The 20,291-nt window shown below is 49.1% G+C and overlaps 1 protein-coding gene and 1 pseudogene across 1 annotated transcript; one reads left to right on the forward strand and one right to left on the reverse strand.

Annotated features, from left to right (window-relative positions):
- Positions 1–8,824: 8,824 nt before the first annotated feature.
- On the forward strand, positions 8,825–10,730 carry Rhov (ras homolog family member V). Its single transcript, XM_090318590.1, has 3 exons — positions 8,825–9,112; positions 9,270–9,328; positions 9,537–10,730. The coding sequence occupies exons 1-3, from the start codon at positions 8,905–8,907 to the stop codon at positions 9,978–9,980; spliced, it is 711 nt and encodes a 236-aa protein (XP_090174716.1). The 5' UTR covers positions 8,825–8,904; the 3' UTR covers positions 9,981–10,730.
- Positions 10,731–15,648: 4,918 nt separating this feature from the next.
- LOC150046623 (large ribosomal subunit protein eL43 pseudogene) lies at positions 15,649–15,992 on the reverse strand (annotated as a pseudogene).
- Between the last annotated feature and the right edge of the window lie 4,299 nt (positions 15,993–20,291).

Consider the following 20,291-nt stretch of genomic DNA (forward strand, 5'->3'; position numbering starts at 1 on the left):
ATGAACATATATGAAGCCCACTGAAGATGAAAAAGAAAGGAAAGGGAACAAGGATTAAGAAAGAGTAATGTAGCTGGGCACCAATAATTCTAGTGACTCAGGAGACAGAGATCTGACTGTCCTGGTGGTTCAAAGCCCATCTGGATGGGAAAGTCCTTGAGATGCTTATCTCCAGTTAATCACCAAAAAAGTGGAAGTGGAGCTGTGGCTCAAGGGTAGCTAACATTGAGCAAAAATGTTCAGGGACGGGGCCGGGAGTTTGGCCTAGTGGTTAAAGTGCTTGCCTAGCATGCATGAAGACCCGGGTTCGATCCCTCGGTACCACATACATAGAAAAAAGCCGGAAGTGGTGCTGAGGCTCAAGTGGTAGAGCTCTAGCCTTGAGAAAGTCCAAGGACAGTGCTCAGGCCCTGAGCTCAAGCCCAGGACTGGCAAAAAAAAAAAAAAAATGTTCAGGGACAGTACCCAGGCCCTGAGTTCAAGTCCCATAACTGATACAAAAAGAAAAGTAAAAAGAGGCCTGGGAATGTGGCTTAGTGGTAGAGTGCTTGCCTAGCATGCATGAAGCCCTGGGTTCAGTTCCTCAGGAAAAGAAAAACAGAAAAGGCTGAAAGTGGCACTGTAGCTCAAGTGGTTGAGTGCTAGCCTTCACCAAAAGCAGCTCAGGGACAATACCTAGACCTTGAGTTCAAGCCCCAGGACTGGCGGAAGGAGGGGGAAAAGGGGAGGAGAGGGGAAGAGAGAGAAGTCTCCAATTAACCACCAGAGAACTGGAAGTGGTGCTGCGGCTCTAGGGGTAGGGCAGTAGCCTTGAGCTGAAGAGCTCAGGGACAGTGCCTAGGCCCAGAGTTTAAGCTCCACAACTGACCAAAAAAAGAGAAAAAAAAAAAAGAGAGAAGGGAGAAAAAAGAAAAAGAAAGAGGGCTGGAAGTTTGGCCTAGTGGTAGAGTGCTTGCCTAGCATGCACAAAGATCCAGGTTCAATTCCTTGTTACCACATACAAAGAAAAAGCTGAAAGTGACACTGTGGCTCAAGTGATAGAGCTCTAGCCTTGAGAAAGCCCAAAGACAGTGCCCAGGCCCTGAGTTCAAGCCCTGGAGCCCTGGGACTGCAAAGAGGAGGAGGAGGAGGAAGAGGAGGGGGAGGGGGAGGAGGAGGGGGAGGGGGAAGAAGAGGAGGAGATGGAAAAGATAAAGAGGATAAGAAATAGAGGGTGATTACAGTCCAAGTATATTATATGCACGTATATAAAAATCACAACCCGGTGCTGAAGGCTCATGCCTGTAATCCTAGCTACTCAGAGGATGAGATCTGAGGATCACAGTTCAAAGCCAAACTAGGCAGAAAAGTTCCTGAGAGACTTGTATCGCCAATTAACTACCTAAAAGCTGCAAGTGGAACTAAGGCTGAAAGTGGTAGAGCTCTGGCCTTGAGCACAAAAGCTCAAGGACAATACGCAGGCCCCAAGTCCAAGCCCTATGATTGGAAAATAAAATTGCAGTGAAATCTTTCATTCCATATAATTAATATACACTAATAATAAATAATAAAAATAGGATTACAGCCGTGGTGGCTCGTAATCCTAGCTACTGAGGAGGCTGAGATATGAGGATCTCAGCAAAGCCAGCCCAGGTATTCTCATCTCCAGTTAACCACTAGAAAACTGAAGTGTTGTTTAGCTCAAGAAGGTAGGGTGGTAGCCTTGAGCTGAAGAGCTCAGGGATAGCACCCAGGCCCAGAGTTCAAGTGCCACACTGGCTAAAGTAATCAATTAGTAATAATTTAGCCTGGTGCTGTTAATATTACCCTTTGCCTACCATACTGTTGTGAATTGGAAAGTGTGAGTTGGAGGTTTATGAAGCTCTTCTGGGAGGAGGGAAGCATATGAATGCCTCTGCCACAAATCGCATTGAAATCTCATCCCCAGTGTGAGGGCTTAGAGATGGAACCAGGGAGGGTCACTAGGTAGTGAGGTCTCTATGCTCCCAAAGGGATTAATGGAGTGTTTCCATTCCTGTGTCTCCAGAATCCCGCAGCAGGCCCGCCAGCAAGAAGGCCTTTCACCGTGGACTTCCCAGATGTCAGAACCGTGAGTCGAATAAACTTTCCTTATTTATAGTTCCTCCATTCTTGGTTGTCTAATTTGCATGCACGAGTACAGGGCATTCTTTTTTTTTTTTTTTTTTTTTTTTTTTGCCAGTCCTGGGCTTGAGCTCAGGGCCTGAGCACTGTCCTTGGATTTTCTCAAGGCTAGAGCTCTACCACTTGAGCCTCAGCACCACTTCCGGCTTTTTTCTATGTATGTGGTACCGAGGAATCGAACCCGGGTCTTCATGCATGGTAGGCAAGCACTGTACCACTAGGCCAAACTCCCGGCCCCCAGGGCATTCTTCATGGCTAAGGATGTTGACATTTCTTCTGGACACTTCTCCACGTGTGTTTTTTGTGGGAACTGTTCGGTTCATGTGCCCATTTATTAGTGACAGTATTCTCTTGTTATTTAACTTTTGAGTTCTTGGTTTGTGGGTTGAATAGCTGGTGAAGATGTTCTTCCATTTAGTGGGCTGCCTTGTGGTTCTGATTGGTGACTGATTCTTTTGCTGTGCAGAAATTAAAATGGGTCTTGGGCCCTGTGCCAGGCGCCCCTCATGGCTTTCCCTGCCCCAGGCTGTTTTTCCAGCAGCCGCCTTGGCAAAGCTTCCAGGCCTGTACTCTCAGCTGCTGTGTAAGGAACTAGACCATCTCTTGACATTCTGTGAGTGTGTTAATAGCCAGACCCCTGTTGCAGTCTCTGGGAACATTGTCTAGGAAATAATTGCTTCTGTGCACTGCCACAGAGCTGAAAGCTGTACTTCATATCTGTTCTTTACTTTGACACATTTCAAAAACCATCTTGCCTAAGGGAGCTTTCTCTGATGAATGAATGTGGGACCCAATAAAAATCTAACAGTGGAGCTGGGAATGTGGCTTAGTGGTAGAGTGCTTGCCTAGCATACATGAAGCCCTGGGTTCAATTCCTCAGTACCACATACACAGAAAAAGCCAGAAGTGGTGTTGTGGCTTAAGTAATAGAGTACTAGCCTTGAGCAAAAGAAGCTCAGGAACAGTGTCCAGGCACCGAGTTCAAGCCCTAGGACTGGCAAAACCAAAAACTCGCAAACCAAATAATCCAGACATAGATTCAATCTGATTCTGTGTGTCTGAAATTCTGAAACAGGCAAAGAAACTAAGAATGACAGAAAGTTGATCTGTGATGGCTTAGGATCTCATCTGATGGCGTGAGAGTGAGGAATGGTCATGAAAGGAACAAGAGCTGGGCACCAGTGGCTCATACCTATTCAGAAGACTAAGATCAGACTGACTGAAGTTTGTAGCCAGCCCAGGAAGGGGGAAACAAACAAACAAAAAAATTGAAGCCGGCACAATGGCTCATGCCTGTAATCCTAGCTACTCAGGAGGTTCAGACAGACCTAAGGGTCACAGTCTAAAGTCAGCCTCAGAGACTGTTGTCTCTAATTAAGCACCAAACAAAGCCTAAGAGGAACAGTGTGGCTCAAGTGGTAAAAGCTCAGGGACAGCTTCTAGGCCCTGACCCTCAGGGCAAAAAATAAATAAAAACCAAACATAACCCATAGATAACCCTGACCCTGAATCATAGCAGTAATCACATCTTGCTTCTAGAAATGTCTAATAAAGTCTATGGTTTTAGATTCCTAAAAGTGCTGAGTTTATGTGGGGGGGGGCAGAGTGGCTCACGCCTATAATCCTAGCTACTCAAGAGGCTGAGATCTGAGGATCAAGGTTCAAAACCAGCTCAGGCATCTGAGACTCTTATCTCCAATTAACCTCTAGAAAATGGGAAGTGGGGCTTGGCTCATGCTGAATAGCTCAGGGACAATGTCCAGGCCCAGGGATAGGGAGGTAGCCTGAGCTGAAGAGCTCAGGGACAGGGCCCAGTCAGAGTTCAAGCCCCATGACCCACCAAAAAAAGTGTTAAACTTCTCCTTCTGGTAAGAAGCTAGGTGTGGCTGCTTTAAGTGTGTGTGTGTGTGTGTGTGTGTGTGTGTGTGTGTGTGTGTGTGTGTGTTCATTATTGAGTGCTCTGAGGCCCAGAGGACAAGTCTCCACATTAAGGACCTAGGTTTTGTTTTTGTTTTTGCCAGTCCTGGGGCTTGAGCTCAGGGCTTGAGCACTGTTCTTGGGCTTTCTCAAGGCTAGAGCTCTTCTACTTGAGGAACAGCCCTGAAACCTGCCTCTAGTTCAAAGCTAGTAAGTGGGCTGAGGAGGTAGCTTAGTGTTAGAGTGCTTGCCTAGCATGCATGAAGCCCTGAGTTTGATTCCCCAGTACCATATAAACAAAAAAAGCTGCAAGTGGTGCTTTGGCTCAAGTGAGCTCTAGCATTGAGCAAAAAGAAGCTCAGTGCCCAGGCCCTGAGTTCAAGCCCCAGGACTGGAAGAAAAAAAAAAAAATAAGTTTCAGTCAGCAGTCCCTGAACCAGTCACAGATACACCCTCAGGGAAGGTCAAGGCATTTTGCTTAATTACTTATATTATGTAAATTACTACAAACATTTGGATTCTTTTTTTTTTTTTTTGGTCTGTCCTGAGGCTGGGGCTTGAACTCTGGGTGTAGGTGCTGTCCTTGAGCTCTTCAACTCCAGGCTACTTGAGCTACAACCCCACTTCCCATTTTCTGGTGTTTAATTGGAGATAAGAGTCTCTAGGCCTTTAGTGCCCTGGCCTGCTTTGCTTTGAACGGATTTCCTTTTATCTCATCCTCCTGAGTAGCTAGGATTATAGGCGTGAGAATATTTGGATTCTTATAGCAAACTCATGAAAAGAACCCTACTCTAGGAACCATCAGCATCAGGAGGCTGTGGTTTATGCCTCTCATACCTGTAGTCTTAGCTACTCTAGAGTGGTAAAAGCTAGAGGAAAGTGTGAGGCTCTGAATTTAAGCCACTGGCACACTCACTATGTCCTGGTCTGAGTAGTATCATAAGATCCTTCTTTCTTTTTATTCTTTTTCTTTTGATGCCCAACCTGGGGCTTGAACTCAGTGTCTGGGTGCTGTCTCTGAACTTTTGTACAAGGCTAACACTCTTCCACTTGAACTACAGTTCCACTTCCCTTCCAGCTCTTTTTTTTTTTTTTTTTTGGTTAGTTTATTGGAGATAAGAATCTTAGGGGCTTTCTTGCCTGGTCTGGCTTTGAACCTAGATCTTAAGATCTCAGCCTCCTCAGTAGCAAGAGTTATAGGCCCTGCCTGGCTTCTGTTTGCTTCTGTGCCTCCTAAAGCAGCTATCCCTTACTGTCTCATTTCTGTACAGGCTCATCTTGTGTATAGTATCTGGTGCTCCAGTCATTGAAGCTGTCATTTCCCCAAGGAAGAACATGGGGCAAATTTTAATCCTAGGGGTGCTGGCAGAGGGGAAGCTCTGGGGGGTGGCAGGAGTTAAGACCTTAACCCATCCTTTGCAGAGAACTTTCCCAGCCACAGCCAGAATTGCAAGTCTTATGCTGAGACACCGGGTGATTCACAGCCTCCCTGGTTGTCTCCTCCCTCCCCTTCCTGCTGACAAGACTTTATGTAAACCAGCTCAGACACAGAGACCTAGGGCACAGAGTGTCCCCACCCAGGGGCCAGAGAAGAACAACCTGTGACAGGCCAAATCAGCAGTTCCACCTATGTCCAGCAGATCTAGTCCTTGTAGTGTATTGTCTGTGCCCCTCCTACCTGCAGAAAGGAGAACACAGGATTCCCCTCGAATATATAGCTATTATAAAGGTAAAAGGACAAGAACACTAAGAGGGGATGTGGGAGAGAAAAAAGAGGGACAGACAGGTATCTGGACTCATTTATGGCATGGAGAGATTTTTGTATGAGTCACACAGCTGCTGAGCTGAAGATGTAGTGCAATTTTTCTTTTTTGGGGGGGGGTGGGGAGAGGGGAGTCATGGGGCTTGAACTCGGCCTGGGCTCTGTCCTTGAGCTCTTCAGCTCAAGGCTACGGCCCTACCCCTGAGCCAAGGCCCACTTCCCGTTTTCTAGAAGTTAATTGGAAATGAATCTCAGGTCCTTTTGTGCCTGGGCTGACTTTGAATATTGATCCTCAGATCTCAGCCTCCTGAATAGCTAGGATTACAGGCGGGAGCCACCATGCCAGGCTGGTCCAGCTTTTAAAATCTGTCTTTCTAATTATGACCAAGGACCAGGACATATTGACATTTTGCTTCTTCCATGACCAGGCATAACTGGGAGAAAAACAGGGCTCTGTTTGGAAATACCTCTTCTGCTGCCATCTTGGAAAGATGATGGATGTAGCTGGATGCAGTGGCCTGTAATCCTGGCCACTCAGAATGCTAAGATCTGAGGATCTAGTTCAAAGCCAGCCCAGGCACTAAAGAACCTGAGATGCTTATCTCCAGTGAATCACTAGGAAAGGGGAACTGGGGCCTTGCTCGGGGGTAGGGCGGTAGCCTTGAGCTAAAGAGCTCAAGGACAGCACCCAGGTCCAGTGTTCAAGCCCCATGACCCACAAAAAAAAAAAAAAAGATGATGGATGTAAAGCCAGTCTCATGCCTGTAATCCAAGCTACTCAGGAGGCTGAGATCTGAGGATCAGGGTTCAAAGCCTTGAAGTCTTTGGATGGCCGGCTAGCCATGAGACTCTTACTCCAATTAACTACCAGAAAATCGGAAATGGTGCTGTGGCTCAAGGGGTAGGGTGGTAGCCTTGAGCTGAATAGCTCAGGGACAATGCCCAGGCCCAGAGTTCAAGACCCACAGCCCAAAACCAAAAAACAAAAAGATGATGGAGATTGAGAAAACATTCCTGTATTCTCCATTGCCCTCTCCGCCCCCCAAAAAATCTCTCTCAAGAGAATAAATATACAGCTTTTGGAATTATCTCCTTTTTTGAGTGGCTAAGATTACAGATGTGAGCTGCCAGCTGTTTTTCAGACCTTCTAACAGTAGCAAGACAGTGTAAACCCCTTTCACTTGCTTGTTATCAGTCTGGAGGTTATGGATTTATTTTTTGAGGGGGGACTGGAACTCAGGGCCTGAGCACTGTCCTTGGGCTTTCTCAAGTCTAGGGCTCTACCACTTGAGCCACAGTACCACTTCTGGCTTTTCTATGTATATTGTACTGAGGAATTGAACCCAGGTCTTCATGATGCTAGGCAAGCACTCTACCACTAGGCCAAACGCCAGGTCCATTAGTTTTGTTTTTTAAGAATCTCAATACATAGCCCAGAATAGCTTTGAACTTCACTTAGCTTCCCCAGTGCTGGAATTACAGGTATGTACTACCTCTCCTGGAACTCCTGGATGGATTTATAGATTTCCACAACAGCAACTCTTGAATTATCTGTTGAATACCTCACCTCCCCCTCCCAACACTAGCCCTTCCCCAAATCTAAGAATGTCTGACTTCTTTTGTGAATGTTCAAAGATCTTTGTAAGAGGCTGAGATTAAAGACTGTCTTGGGGATCAGAGAAAGGATTCTGGGCTGGTGTCACTTGGTGTGGCAGCAGTAAAGACTTAAATTAGCAAGCCTGCTTGCTCTCTGGATGACCTTCCTAGGGCTTCCTGGGAGAGCTGGTCTCAGTCTACCAACTCCTCCCGGCCCAAGGACAGTGGGTGGTCCAGGGCAGCATCTGCAAGTGAGTAATTACTACACGCTCTTGAAGATAATGAAGATAATATTAGGTATTTTGGGGATTTATAAAATATTCAGGTGGGGTAGGGCACGACTCATGCCTGTAATACTAGCTACTCAGGAGGCTGAGATCTGAGGATCAAGCTTGAAAGCCACCCTGGGCACAATTAACATCTAGAAAATGGGAAGTAGGGCTTACCTAGATGTAGGTAGCCTTGAGCTGAAGAGCTCAGGGACAGTGCCCAGGCCACATTCAAGCCCCATGACCCACCAAAAAAATAAATTAAAAAAAATATTCAGGTGGGAGCTGTGCCTCAAGATGGACCTCTGCTGTGCTCACCTCTTCTGTCTCTACTTCTCTTCGCTGTACATGTATCTAATTCATTTACACTATTTTTTTTCTTTTGCCAGTCCTGGGTTTGAGCTCAGGGCCTGAGCACTGTCCTTGGCCTTTCTCAAGGCTAGAGCTCTACCACTTGAGCCTCAGCACCTCTTCTGGCTGTTTTCTATGTATGTGGTACCCAGGAATCGAACCCGGGTCTTCATGTATGCTAGGCAAGCACTTTAACCACTAGGCAAAACTCCCGGCCCCTTCATTTACACTTTTTGCAGTGTTGGGCATTGAGTGGCATTGAACGAGCGTCTCACCCCTGCTAGGCAAGCCCATTACCACCAAGCACTCTCCCAGCCCCAGGATTTTGAATGATTAAACCTCTGTCTACAGTTCTTTTGTTTCATCTGGAAACGGATTTCATCCGAGTATTGGCTAGGTTATGTTGTAGTACGTATTCTGCAGTGTCCTCCTAACATGAAATTGTGCCTGTCGCTCTGAGGTTTCTTGGCATGTTCTGTGGAGATGCTTTGTCCTCCTACCTGTGCGTGTCAGGATTTCAGCTCTCCCCCCCCCCCCACTCCCCGCCTCCGGGGTGTCAGGGGTTTCAGCTCTCGCACCCCCCCTCCAGGTGGGAGCTGGGAGAAATCCCTTGCTCTGCCCAGTGAGGACAGGTCGGGGGCGTGGCCGGCGCGGTGGGCGTGGCCCCGCGGTGGGCGTGGTCGCAGGGCGCTGGGGGCATGCAGATGAGGTGGGCGGGGCCCTGTATATTAATGCCGGCGGTTGAGCGTCCTGCGCGCGTGAGCCCAGCCGGCAGCAACCGTCCCCGCGTCCCCGGAACTCGCTTCCCCGTGCGCCGGCCGCGGAGCCTGGTCCGGGCTGGCCCCTCTGCTGCCCCGGGCGAGGGCCATGCCGCCGCGGGAGCTGAGTGAGGCCGAGCCGCCCCCGCTGCGGGCCCCGACCCCTCCTCCGCGGCGGCAGAGCGCGGCCCCGGAGCTGGGCATCAAGTGCGTGCTGGTGGGCGACGGCGCGGTGGGCAAGAGCAGCCTCATCGTGAGCTACACCTGCAACGGGTACCCCGCGCGCTACCGGCCCACGGCGCTCGACACCTTCTCCGGTACGGCCCCGCTCCCGGCCGCGAGCCGGCGTCTGCCTGGCGGGGGAGGGCCCGGGGGACCCCGGCGGGCGGCGGGAGGGTCGGCGGCGGAGGGGGCCAGGCCGGGGCGGCCTGGGGAGGCTCCGCCCGACGCCGCTCTCCCCTCCCCGCCCCACAGTGCAAGTCCTGGTGGACGGAGCACCCGTGCGCATCGAGCTGTGGGACACGGCGGGACAGGTGAGGTGCTGGGCGCCGCCTCTACTGGTCCGGGGGCGGGGGTGGGCTGGAGGCTGCGGGGGCCGGTGGATGGTTCTATGGATCAGGTGTGGCTAAGGGCCCGAGCTTTAGGAGTTGTAGGGTCTCCAGTCCCCACGGAGAAGCCGAGCCCCGTTCCGTGTGTCAGGCAGAAAACTGTCCTGCTCACGACCTGCTGCTCTCACCCCAGGAGGATTTCGACCGGCTTCGCTCCCTCTGCTACCCCGATACCGACGTCTTCCTGGCGTGCTTCAGCGTGGTACAGCCCAGCTCCTTCCAAAACATCACAGAGAAATGGCTGCCCGAAATCCGCACTCACAACCCCCAGGCCCCCGTGCTGCTGGTGGGCACCCAGGCCGACCTGAGGGACGATGTCAATGTACTGATTCAGCTGGACCAGGGGGGCCGGGAGGGCCCGGTGCCCCATCCTCAAGCCCAGGGTCTGGCTGAGAAGATCCGGGCCTGCTGCTACCTTGAGTGCTCAGCCTTGACACAGAAGAACTTGAAGGAGGTATTTGACTCAGCCATTCTCAGTGCCATAGAGCACAAAGCCCGGCTGGAAAAGAAACTGAATGCCAAAGGTGTGCGCACACTCTCCCGCTGTCGCTGGAAGAAGTTCTTCTGTTTCGTTTGAGCAGTTGTGGCAGTGTAGTGAGTAGTAGAAGTCCAGAGACTTCTGGAACCTGGGGCTACTGGCAGGGCCTGGCCATCCCATGGGATCCAGATCCCATCTGAACACTTGAGGACATGAGCTTTAACTGTCCACTTTGATCATCCAGGGCGAGCCTAGGACCTGACTTGGATTTCCTTGGTCAAGACTTAAGAGGAAAACTCCAGGCACCAGCCAGGTTCTAAGGGTTTCTTATCATGGGACCCACAAGTCAGCTTGGCTTAATTAGGACCCTCTATGGTGGTCTCACCCCCCTGATTAGGGGAACAGCTGGTCATCTTGGAAGGTTGATTTGGATAGAAATTTGAGATGGAGTGAGGAAGCAGAGACCAGAGAGAGCTAGAGGAAGCTGAAAGTGAGGTTTGGAGTTCTGGGACAGGAGGCAAAGCAGAAGGAAGGACCTGGAAGGAAGAAGGCAAGAAGGGAGAACAGAGAGGGTGGCTGCAGGCTGCTGACACCTGTGCTGTCCTCCACCCCCAAGGCCAGGGAGGGTGGGGCTGGTCCCTGGGAAGAACTGGGTCTCTGGGCTCCCTAGGCACTGCCCAAACTGGCTGGGCCAGAAGTAGGGCAGGAAGTGAGAGTCTAGGCCCAGCAGAAGGAGGAGCTGCAAATTAGAGCCTGAAGGAGGAAGGGGTTGGGGTCATCCCTGTCCCCAAGGTCACAGCCTAGAAGGCTGAGCAGTGCAGTCTGCAAATAAAACCTTACATTTCTGAAGCTGCTGTCTGTCGTTTCCTGGGGCTGGCTGCCCCTGGTCCTCAGAATGCTGCTTAAGGCCCAGCAACCTGGATTGGCAGGTTGAGTATTCAGGCTTGGTTGAAGAGTGGGGGCTGGACCAGATAGGCCAATGTGATGGGAACTGGGGGGGGGGGGGGACGACACAGGTATGGGGCCCCTGCTTGGGGCTTGGCTTAGCTGGTTCCCAGGAGAGCTAGCGTGGGAAGCAGCTTAGAAACGGGTTTCCCCAGGTATCAGCGCCAGAGTGGCTTTCCCATGACCTCACCAGATGGGTGGGGCCCCTCCCCTCTACTCTCCTTTCCAGAGCATGATACTCAGTGCTGGGGCTCTGGGACAACCCGAAGCCAATCAAGCCTTTCTGTTTCTCCCTATCTGTCCACAGGGCCCAGGGTCTCCAAATACAGCCTTAAACTTCAGCCCCTAGTCAGAGTTCTTGGCCTTGGATCAGTTGGCCCAGTGGTTAGCTTTGACATAAAAATGTCAAAGCACTAGTGAAGTTACAGGTTCTAGTTTTGAACAGTTAAGTTTGGTCCAAGGAATCCTGTGTGGACAAGGGTTCACTGGAATAATCTATGACTGGATCTGGGAGAACTTTGAAGGGTCTGGGGGAAAAAACAAAAACTTATTTTTCCTTAGGGGAATTGAGACCCAGACAAAAGGAAATATCTCAATTGAGATATGATTACCAAGTGGTTATAGAGTCACCTTGCCCACTTAGAGTTGGGTACATGTGTGAGTCAGTGCTATGTTCCTGTAGACATTTCTAAAACACACTTGGGATACCTGCCAGGCAGTAACTGGACTAGGTGAGCATTCAAAAACCCATCCCAGGAGCCAGGAGAGTAGCCTAGTGGTAGAGTGCTTATCTAGCATGCATGAAGCCCTGGATTCAATCCCTCAGTACCACATACTCAAAAAAAAAAAAAAAAAAAAAAAAAAAAAAGCCAGAAAAGGTGCTGTGGCCTTGAAAAAGCTCAAGGACAGTGCCCAGGCCCTGAGCACAAGCCAAAAAAAAAAAAAAAATTCCAGCCCAGTGGATGCTGTAGGTATATGAATGATAGGATAGGAAATTCATCGCTGAAAGACAGGAAAGCCAGTTAAGCCAGGCGCTAGTGGCTCACACCTGTAATCCTAGCTACTCAGGAGGCTGAGATCCAGGGATTGCTGTTCAAAGCTAACTTGGGCAGGAAAACTCCTAAGACTCTTTATTTTCAATGAACCACAAAACTGGAAGTAGTGCTGTGGCCCTAAGTGGTACAGCATTGGCCTTGAGCTGAAGAGCTCGATGAGAGAGCATCCAGGACCAGAATTCAAACCCCATGACAAAAAAAAAAAAAAAAGCCAGCCAAGTGACACCACAAAATCCTCAAATTTAGGTTCAGGGAGCCTGACTCTTCCCCGTATTTCCAGCCTTTTTTTGTCCCCTGTCCCTCTAGGTGGAGATGATGAACTGGGCCGTGATAGTCCAGCTGTCAGGGTCTCAAACTCTTGCTCCAGTTTTTCACCCCAGCCCAGCATAGCCCACTCCCCGCTCTAGGGAGTGTACCCCAGCCCAGGTTCAAGTTGAAGCTCTGACACTAACCATCAGTGTAGGCAAACCATTTCTCTTTCTGTCTCAGTTTTCTTATCTGCAAAATGACTCAGAACTGACTGCTCTACACTTAAATTATTTGGAGGAACCTTGGAGGGATTGGTGGGGGGAGGAAGCTTGATGAGGTGAACTTCCCACCCCCGTAGTTTCTTCTCTGATTCTCTCAGGGTACCAGCACATGAGTCACCAATCCGAAGCCTTGGTCAGTTATGGTGGCCCCCACTCCTGTCCACCCACAGTGACCACTCCCTGGTACCTCCCTGACCCAAGACTGTTCCAGGGTTTCACTGTTTATAGTGAATCTCAGCTTGAGGCTTCAAGGCTTCTGTGTACCTAACAGCAACCTGAACCCAACAAGTTTGGTCCAGTGATCCCTCCCAAAATATGTATGCATATATATTTTTTTAATATATTTTTTTTTTGCCTGTCATGGGGACTGAACTCAGAGCACTGTACTTGGGCTTTCCTCAGGGCTAGCTCTACCACTTGAGCCACAGTACGACTTCCAGCTTTTCTATTTTCTATATATATGGCACTGAGGAACTGGGTCTTCATGCATGCTAGGCAAGGACTACCACTAAGTCAAACTTTGGGCCATCTCCTGCCCCCCCGCCCCCCCCTCGGGTCAGTTGTGGGGCTTGAACTCTGGGCCTGGGCACTGTCCCTGAGCATTTCAGCTTAAGTCTACCACCCTATACCTTGAGCCACAGCACCACTTCTGGTTTTTCTGGTGGTTAATTAGAGATAAGTCTTACGGACTTTAGTGCCTAGGCTGGCTTTGAACCTCAATCCTCAGATCTCAGCCTCCTAACTAGATAGGACTACAGGTGTGAGCCACCACTGCCCGACTTCTGAGAGTGTCTTGATCAATGTAAGTGGTTAGTGTTTGTCTGGGGTTTGAACTTAGACCTAAAGTTTGCTAAACAAGTTCTCTATCACTTGAGCCAGCTCTTTTGTTTATAGTTTGTTTTTCAGATAATGTCTTAAACTTTTGCCTGTTCAGCCAACATCTGTTTCCACTTCCTGGAGTAGCTAGAATTACAGGCATGTACCACCATGTCTGCCTTTGGGTTTGGTTCTTTTCAGACAGCTCTTCCTTAGGGGAATGGCTCAAGTGGTAGATACCCTGTGCAGGAAACATAGTCTCAATATGTAGCCCAGGGTGGCCTGGAACTCTTAAATCTTCTGACTTCCACCTCTTGAATAAAAATTTTAAACGTAAAACCCTTTGTTAAGTTTGTGTGTAGGTGTGTACATCTGAGAATTGAACCTATCATTTTGTACATCTAGATAAGTGCTTTACTACTGAGCCACATATCCATCTCCTTGACAGTTCATTTTTATTTTTTTTTTCTGTTATTAAGGTTTGAACACCAACCTTTATGCCTGCTCTTATGGTGTTCTACTACTTGAAACACATCTCCAGCCTGGCTTTTTGCCAGGTTGGATGAAATCTTGTGAACTTTTCTTCCTAAACTGGCCTCAAACCATAATCTTCCTGATTTTAACCTCCTGAGTAGCTAGGACGAGATACTGAGTAGCTAGCATGAGATACTGAAGCTTTTTAATTTTAGGGGGGTAGGGGTCATGGGGCTTGAATTCTGGCCTGGGCTCTGCTCCTGAGATCTTCAGCTCAAGGCTACCACCTTACCCTTGAGCCACAGCCCCACTTCCCCTTTTCTAGTGATTAATTGGAGATGAGTCTCTCGGCATTGTATTGCCCCGGGCTGGCTTTGAACTGTGATCCTCAGATCTCAGTCTCCTGAGTAGCTAGGATTTAAGGTGTGAGCCTCTGCACCAGGCAGGTTTTTTAAAATTGTGTGTGTGTGTGTGTGTGTGTGTGTGTGTGTGTGTGTGTGTGTGTGTGTGTGTGTGTGTGTGTGTGTGTGTGTGTGTTGGTCCTGGGCCACTGACCCCTGAGCTTTTATGGACAATGCTAGCACTGTAGGCTTGAGCTACAGCTCCACTTCCAACTTGGAAGTAGATCTAAGAATTGGATATAAGAATCTCATGAAGAGGGCCGGGGGTTTGGCCTAGTGGTAGAGTGCTTGCCTAGCATGCATGAAGACCCGGGTTCGATTCCTCGGTACCACATATATAGAAAAAAGCCGGAAATGGTGCTGAGGCTCAAGCAGTAGAGCTCTAGCCTTGAGAAAGTCCAAGGACAGTGCTCAGGCCCTGAGCTCAAGCCCAGGACTGGCAAAAAAAAAAAAAAAAGAATCTCATGAAATTGGGCCGGGAGTTTGGCCTAGTGGTAGAGTGCTTGTCTAGCATGCACAAAGACCCAGATTCAATTCCTCAGTACCACATACATAGAATAAAGCCAGAAGTGGTGCTGAGGCTCAAGTGGTACAGCTCTAGCCTTGAGAAAGTCCAAGGACAGTGCTCTGGCCCTGAGCTCAAGCCCAGGACTGGCAAAAAAAAAAAAAAAGAATCTCCTGGAAGTGCTGTGATGTAGCTCAGTGGCAAAACACTTGCTAAGCAAGGGCAGTGTCCTGAGTTTGATGTGCAGTACCAAAACAGAAAAAACAAGCTGGATGAGGTAGCTTACACCTGTAACCCTAACTACTCAGGAAGCTGAGATCTGAGGAATCTAGGTTCAAAGCCAGGCCCAGGGAACAAAAGAACCTGAGACCCTTATTTCCAATTAACCTGTAGAAAATAAAAGTGGGGCTTGGCTCAAGGGTAGCGTGGTAGCCTTGAGCTGAAGAGCTCTGGGACAGCATCCAGGCCCAGAATTCAAGCCCAGTGACTCCCTACACACACACAATACAAGTGCTGGGAATGTGGCTTAGTGATAGAGTGCTTGCCTAAATGCCTCAAGCCCTGAGTTTGGTTCCTCAATATGATAAACAGAAAAAACAGGAGGTGGTGCCGTGGCTCAAGTGGTAGAGTGCTAGCCTTGAGCAAAGAAGTTCAGGGACAGTGCCCAGGCCTTGAGTTCACAAGTCTCAGGACTGGCAATAAATAAGTAAATCTGTTATTTTTTACAATGCCAGGCATTGAGCTCAGAGCCCTGTATCTACCAGGCACTGGGCTCTACCATAGAAGTAAAGCACCTAGCCCTGTTTTTAAATTAACATTTAATTTTCTGTAATAAATACTCAGATAAAGTTAGAAAAAATCCAAAAAATTAGAAAATTTACCACTCGAACCATGCTTTCAACCAGCTTTTTACTAATTATTTTAGAGAAGGAATCTTGTAAATTTTTCTGCCTGGATTGGCTTCAACCCATGCTTCTCCAGATCTCTGAATAGCTAGGATTATAGGTATGAGCCACCAGCCTGTGGCTATATGATCAGTGTTTAAATAGAATTCTGTATTTTCTTTTTTTTGTGTAAGTTAACCCATTTATTGTAGGCTAGGGATATCTCAGATGGTAGAGCTTCTACGGGTCTTCAGTCTAATGGCAGATTTGATTGTGACGGCAGAAATGGTGTTGTAGATGCAGGCATCACCAACCACTGTTTTCATGCAGGAACCACAGTGCCAGACGCCCACAGCTTACCTCTTCATCTTGTCTCACCACAGGAGGAGCAGTTGTACTTCGCATGCTGGTTGATTTCAGTTTTTTTCATTCAGAGTGAAGCACCATAGCGAGTGCCATAAATTCACTGACCATGCTGACCTTCTTGGTGAATTTGGCCATATTGCCTCAACTCAGGTCCAGGCCCAGAGAGTGTTTTGAGTTCTTCATTTGAGATTTCACTGTTTTACTCTGGCCTCAATTTCTTTAAATCCTCATTTGTAATTATTTTACTTTTTCGTCAGTCCTGGGGCTTGAACTCTGAGCAGGAGAGTTGTCCCTGAGCTCTTCAGATCAAGGCCACCGCCCTACCCCTTGAGACACAGGGCTACTTCTGATTTCCTCATGGTTAATTGGAGATAAGAGTCTCAAAGACTAGTTCCCACTGATTTTGAACTGATCCTCAGATCTCAGGCTCCCAAGTAGCTAAGATTATGGGCGTGAGCCACCTTGCCCAGCCTCCCCATCTTATCTTATTTCATGTTTTTTGGTGATATTAGGGGATTGGACTTGGGACCTCATGCCAGACAAGCACTCTGCAACTCAAAGCAAGCCCCTGTCCTCTGTTTTTTTTTTTTTTTTTTTCTACAGCTCCAATTATTTTCTCTGCTGTGGATCATTAGCTATGTATAGAAGAATCTCCATCTTTTAACCTGTCCTCTGGGCCCCAGTCTAATCCCTAGTTGATCTTATGAGGAACTTGAATTTCTGTGTGTGATACACGTGTGCAGGGCTTTTTCTGTTGGAGCATGACTAGCAGCTGGTGGGTGTCTCATAAATCCTGAATGATGACCTGGTATCTTTCTATTTGTGCTCTGCATCTTTCTCTGTGTACCTGCATTTGCTTTGTGTATGTAGAGTGTAGTCTTTATACCACTCTGAATGATTAATGTACATGGTGTACCCTCCCCCGCGCACTCTACTGCTTAAGACATACCTCCAACTCATCTGTTTGCTGGTTATTTTGGAGATGGAGTCTTATGAACTTTTCTTCCTTGGCTGGCTATGATCTCTCAGCCTCTTATTCCTCGTCTCCCACCTCACCCCCCCCCCCCGATCGTGAGGCTTTACTTCAAATTCAGGGTTTAATTGTTTTTACTAGTCCCAGAGTTTGAACTTAGGACCTGGACACTGTCCTTGGGCTTTCCCACTTCTGGATTTTTTTGTATATGTGGTACTAAGGAATCGAACCCAGGGCTTTGCGCATGTTAGGAAAGCACTCTACCACTAGGCCATGCTCCCAGCCCCTTCAGGCTTTAAATGTGAGTCTTTAATATCCCTGAGCTTTTTTCACTCAAGATTAGCCCAGTACCACTTTAAGCCATAGTACCACTTCCAAGTTTCCTGGGAGTTAATTGGAAATAAGAATCTCGTAGACTTTCCTGCTCAGCCTTGCTTTGAACCGTGATCCTCCGATCTCAGCCTCCTGAGTAGGTGGGATTACAGATAGGAGCCATCTGTGCCTGGCCTAAGAGGGTGGCTGTCCTTACGCAAATGTAACAGTTGTCATTAGGTTCTTAGATCTCAAGAGCCTGCGTCACATTCTACCTGCTCTTCATATCTTGGAGGGCACAGTGGTCTCTGCCCTGTATGACCATCTAGGTCAACCCGAGATGTCTCTGTGGCTGTGTGTCTCCTGAGCTCAATCTTGTGTGACTCTTGGGGTGGGGAGTCTCCACGTGCATCGTGGTAATGGTGTGCATGCTGGACCTGAACTGGTGTGATTGTGAGAAACCAGGTCCCCACTTTCCCCATGAGAGCGCCAAGTGGTGCCCAGGGCAGAGGTGACGCAGCCTCTTTCAGTTCCCTATTCTCCTGGGAACCAGCTCCTCAGTGAATGAGACTGCATCAGGAGTGCCAGCCCCTTTCGCAGCCAGCCCTCGCCCCAGGCATTAACCAAGAATGGGATTGCATAGGTCAGACCTGCCCACTGAGCCTTGGCTGCCAGGAAACTCCACTCCTGGCAGGACTGCTCTCGCAGTGCCCTTCTTGGGCCTGGGCCAAATCTCCAGTGAGCGGAACCCAGCTGAGGGACTGACGGGCACCTGAGTTCCAGAGACATCCGGGACCTGGCACTGCTGTCGCCTGCCCCTGTGTGAAGCAGTGTTGAGGCTCTTCCAAGTGTGGAGATAGGTCAGGCGCTGCTATTAAGGGCCTTGGCCTCTGAATCCAGGCTACTTCCGAAGGTTTTGCTGCCAGAAATGGTGTCTTAGAGGGCAAGGCCAGAAGGAGGGGTTTTAGAGGCTGGGGAGGGGACAAGACAGATTTAGGTACTGTCACCAGATGACTCCCTAGGCACCCAGTAACGGGGCTGGGTTGGGGGCAGCAGGCAGCGTCTCTGGGCTCCCCCAGGATCAGTCATTGGGGTTCTAGGGCCTCTTGGAGCTGGCAGCTCTGATGGCATCCACAATCACAGACCCCTGCTTGTGACTCTTCCTCCCTCAGACCCCGCTTCTCTGTGGCCCAATTCCATTGCTCCCAGCCAGCAGGACTTGTGTCTGTGGATATCTCTCCAGGGGTACAGAGACCCCTTCCCTTGCGAAACAACAGACCTGGGCCCATTTTTCCCCCCGGATTCTAGCCAGCAGGGAGACAGCCCTATCCCGACTCGCTGGGTGACTTTAGGCAAATTACTGCCTTCCCTCTTCTTGTCTGAGTTTCTCCCAGATGTGAAGTGGGGCTAATGCTCTCGGCCCCTCCCTGGCTGCCCGGGGACTTGCAGGGATAATCAGCATCATAGCTGGGAACTGATTTGGAGGAAGCAGCCCAGTGCCAAGTGAGAGGTGCCTGTGTTTACATGGGCGTGGACCTTTGGTTCCCAGCGTCCCAGGCTTGGGACCAGCTCTGACAGCTTCTTGGCTCCCAGCTCCTTTGTCCTGCTTTTAGAGAGAAAGGACAGAAACCAAAGCTCCAGTCTGGCAGGTCAAGAAGAGATGAGCAGGATACAGTTTGGAGCTTTGGAATGCTGGTTTCCTGGCCTGCTTATGATCCCACACACAGGCTATGTGATCTCGGGTCAGTTACTACCCCTCTCTGGGCCTCAGCCCTGACAGCCTCTCCCAATCCCAGCTCCAGAGCCTTTAACCAGAGGCTCTTATTGTGTGGGGACAGAAAGGATCTTGTCTAGCGTCCAACTGTGATCCTCAGATCTCAGAATCCTGCGCAACTAAGATCACAGGTGTGAGCCACTGGCAGCTGGCTCTTTTTTTTTTTTTTGCCAGTCTTGGGCTATAGCTCAGGGCCTGAGCCCTGTCCTTGGATTTTTCTCAAGGCTAGAACTCTACCACTTGAGTCTCAGCACCACTTCTGGCTTTTTCTAAGTATGTGGTACCAAGGAATCGAACCCGGGTCTTTGTGCATGCTAGGCAAGCACTCTACCACTAGACCAAACTCCCAGCCCATAGCTGGCTCTTCTTTAAAAAAAAAAATTATATTTATGGGTTCTTTGCTCGGAGTTACAGTCTAGCCCATGACCAGCCTAGTTAACCCAGGACATGAAGTAGTGGCAAGGGGAGATCTTGTAGAAGAGGGTAAGGAGATCAGAGCTAACACCTGCTGATTGCCAAGTAGACATTCATACTCCATTAGTGTTGGGTTTTCCCTTCCCTTCTGTCTTCCACTTCTCTTCCTCCACTATCTTCCCTTAGGGTAAGCCCAGACGAGGCCTCTCTAGTGTCCACTGCCACCTCTACAGCCAGTGTAAGGGCTCTTCCAACCACAGTGGACTCCGTGCTCCCCTTCAAGCCACCACCTTGAGCCCAGCCTGGCAGGGATTGAAGCCTGGGGTTTCCTGGCCTTCCGCCTTGTCCACTGCCCACGGTGAATCCTGAAGCTCCTTTCTGCATTGCTCCTCCTTCAGTGCTGTCTGCCCACTTTTTCTCCCACAGCCATTTTATCCAGTCCTCTTGGTCACCCTTACACTGTCTCCTCCCAGCCCCAAGGGATCCCTGGGCTCCACTGAGGTGGGACTCCATACCTCCATAGAATATGGGGCCTGGCGGGGGGAGTACCAGCAGTGGGGTACACTCGGAGCCTCTTATATGGCCTACAGAGGGGAAAAAAACAAAAACCAAAATCTCCTGTGCTTTTATCTCTACCACTTGAGTCACAGCTCCACTTTGAGCTTTTTGGTGCTTTATTGGAGATAAGAGTCTCATGGACTTTCCTGGCGGGCTGGCTTTGAACTGTGGTACTGAGATCTCAGCTCTTGAGTCACTAGGATTACAAGAGTGAGCCACTGATGCAGGCAAAAAGAAAGTCGTCCTGCTTTGTAGTCTCGTGTTGTCTCAGAATTTATAGGTCCTGTTAAGCTGCTTAAATTCTTCCCGAAAGGAAGTGTGCAAAAAGCACATTGATAAAAAAAAGAAGAAGCAGCAAAAAGTTTGCACTGTGACTCACCCTGTAATCCTAGCTACACTCCAA

The sequence above is a fragment of the Megascapheus bottae genome, chromosome 25 (genome assembly GCF_031878675.1).
Source record: "Megascapheus bottae isolate mThoBot1 chromosome 25, mThoBot2.hap1, whole genome shotgun sequence".
Lineage (NCBI taxonomy): Eukaryota > Metazoa > Chordata > Mammalia > Rodentia > Geomyidae > Megascapheus > Megascapheus bottae.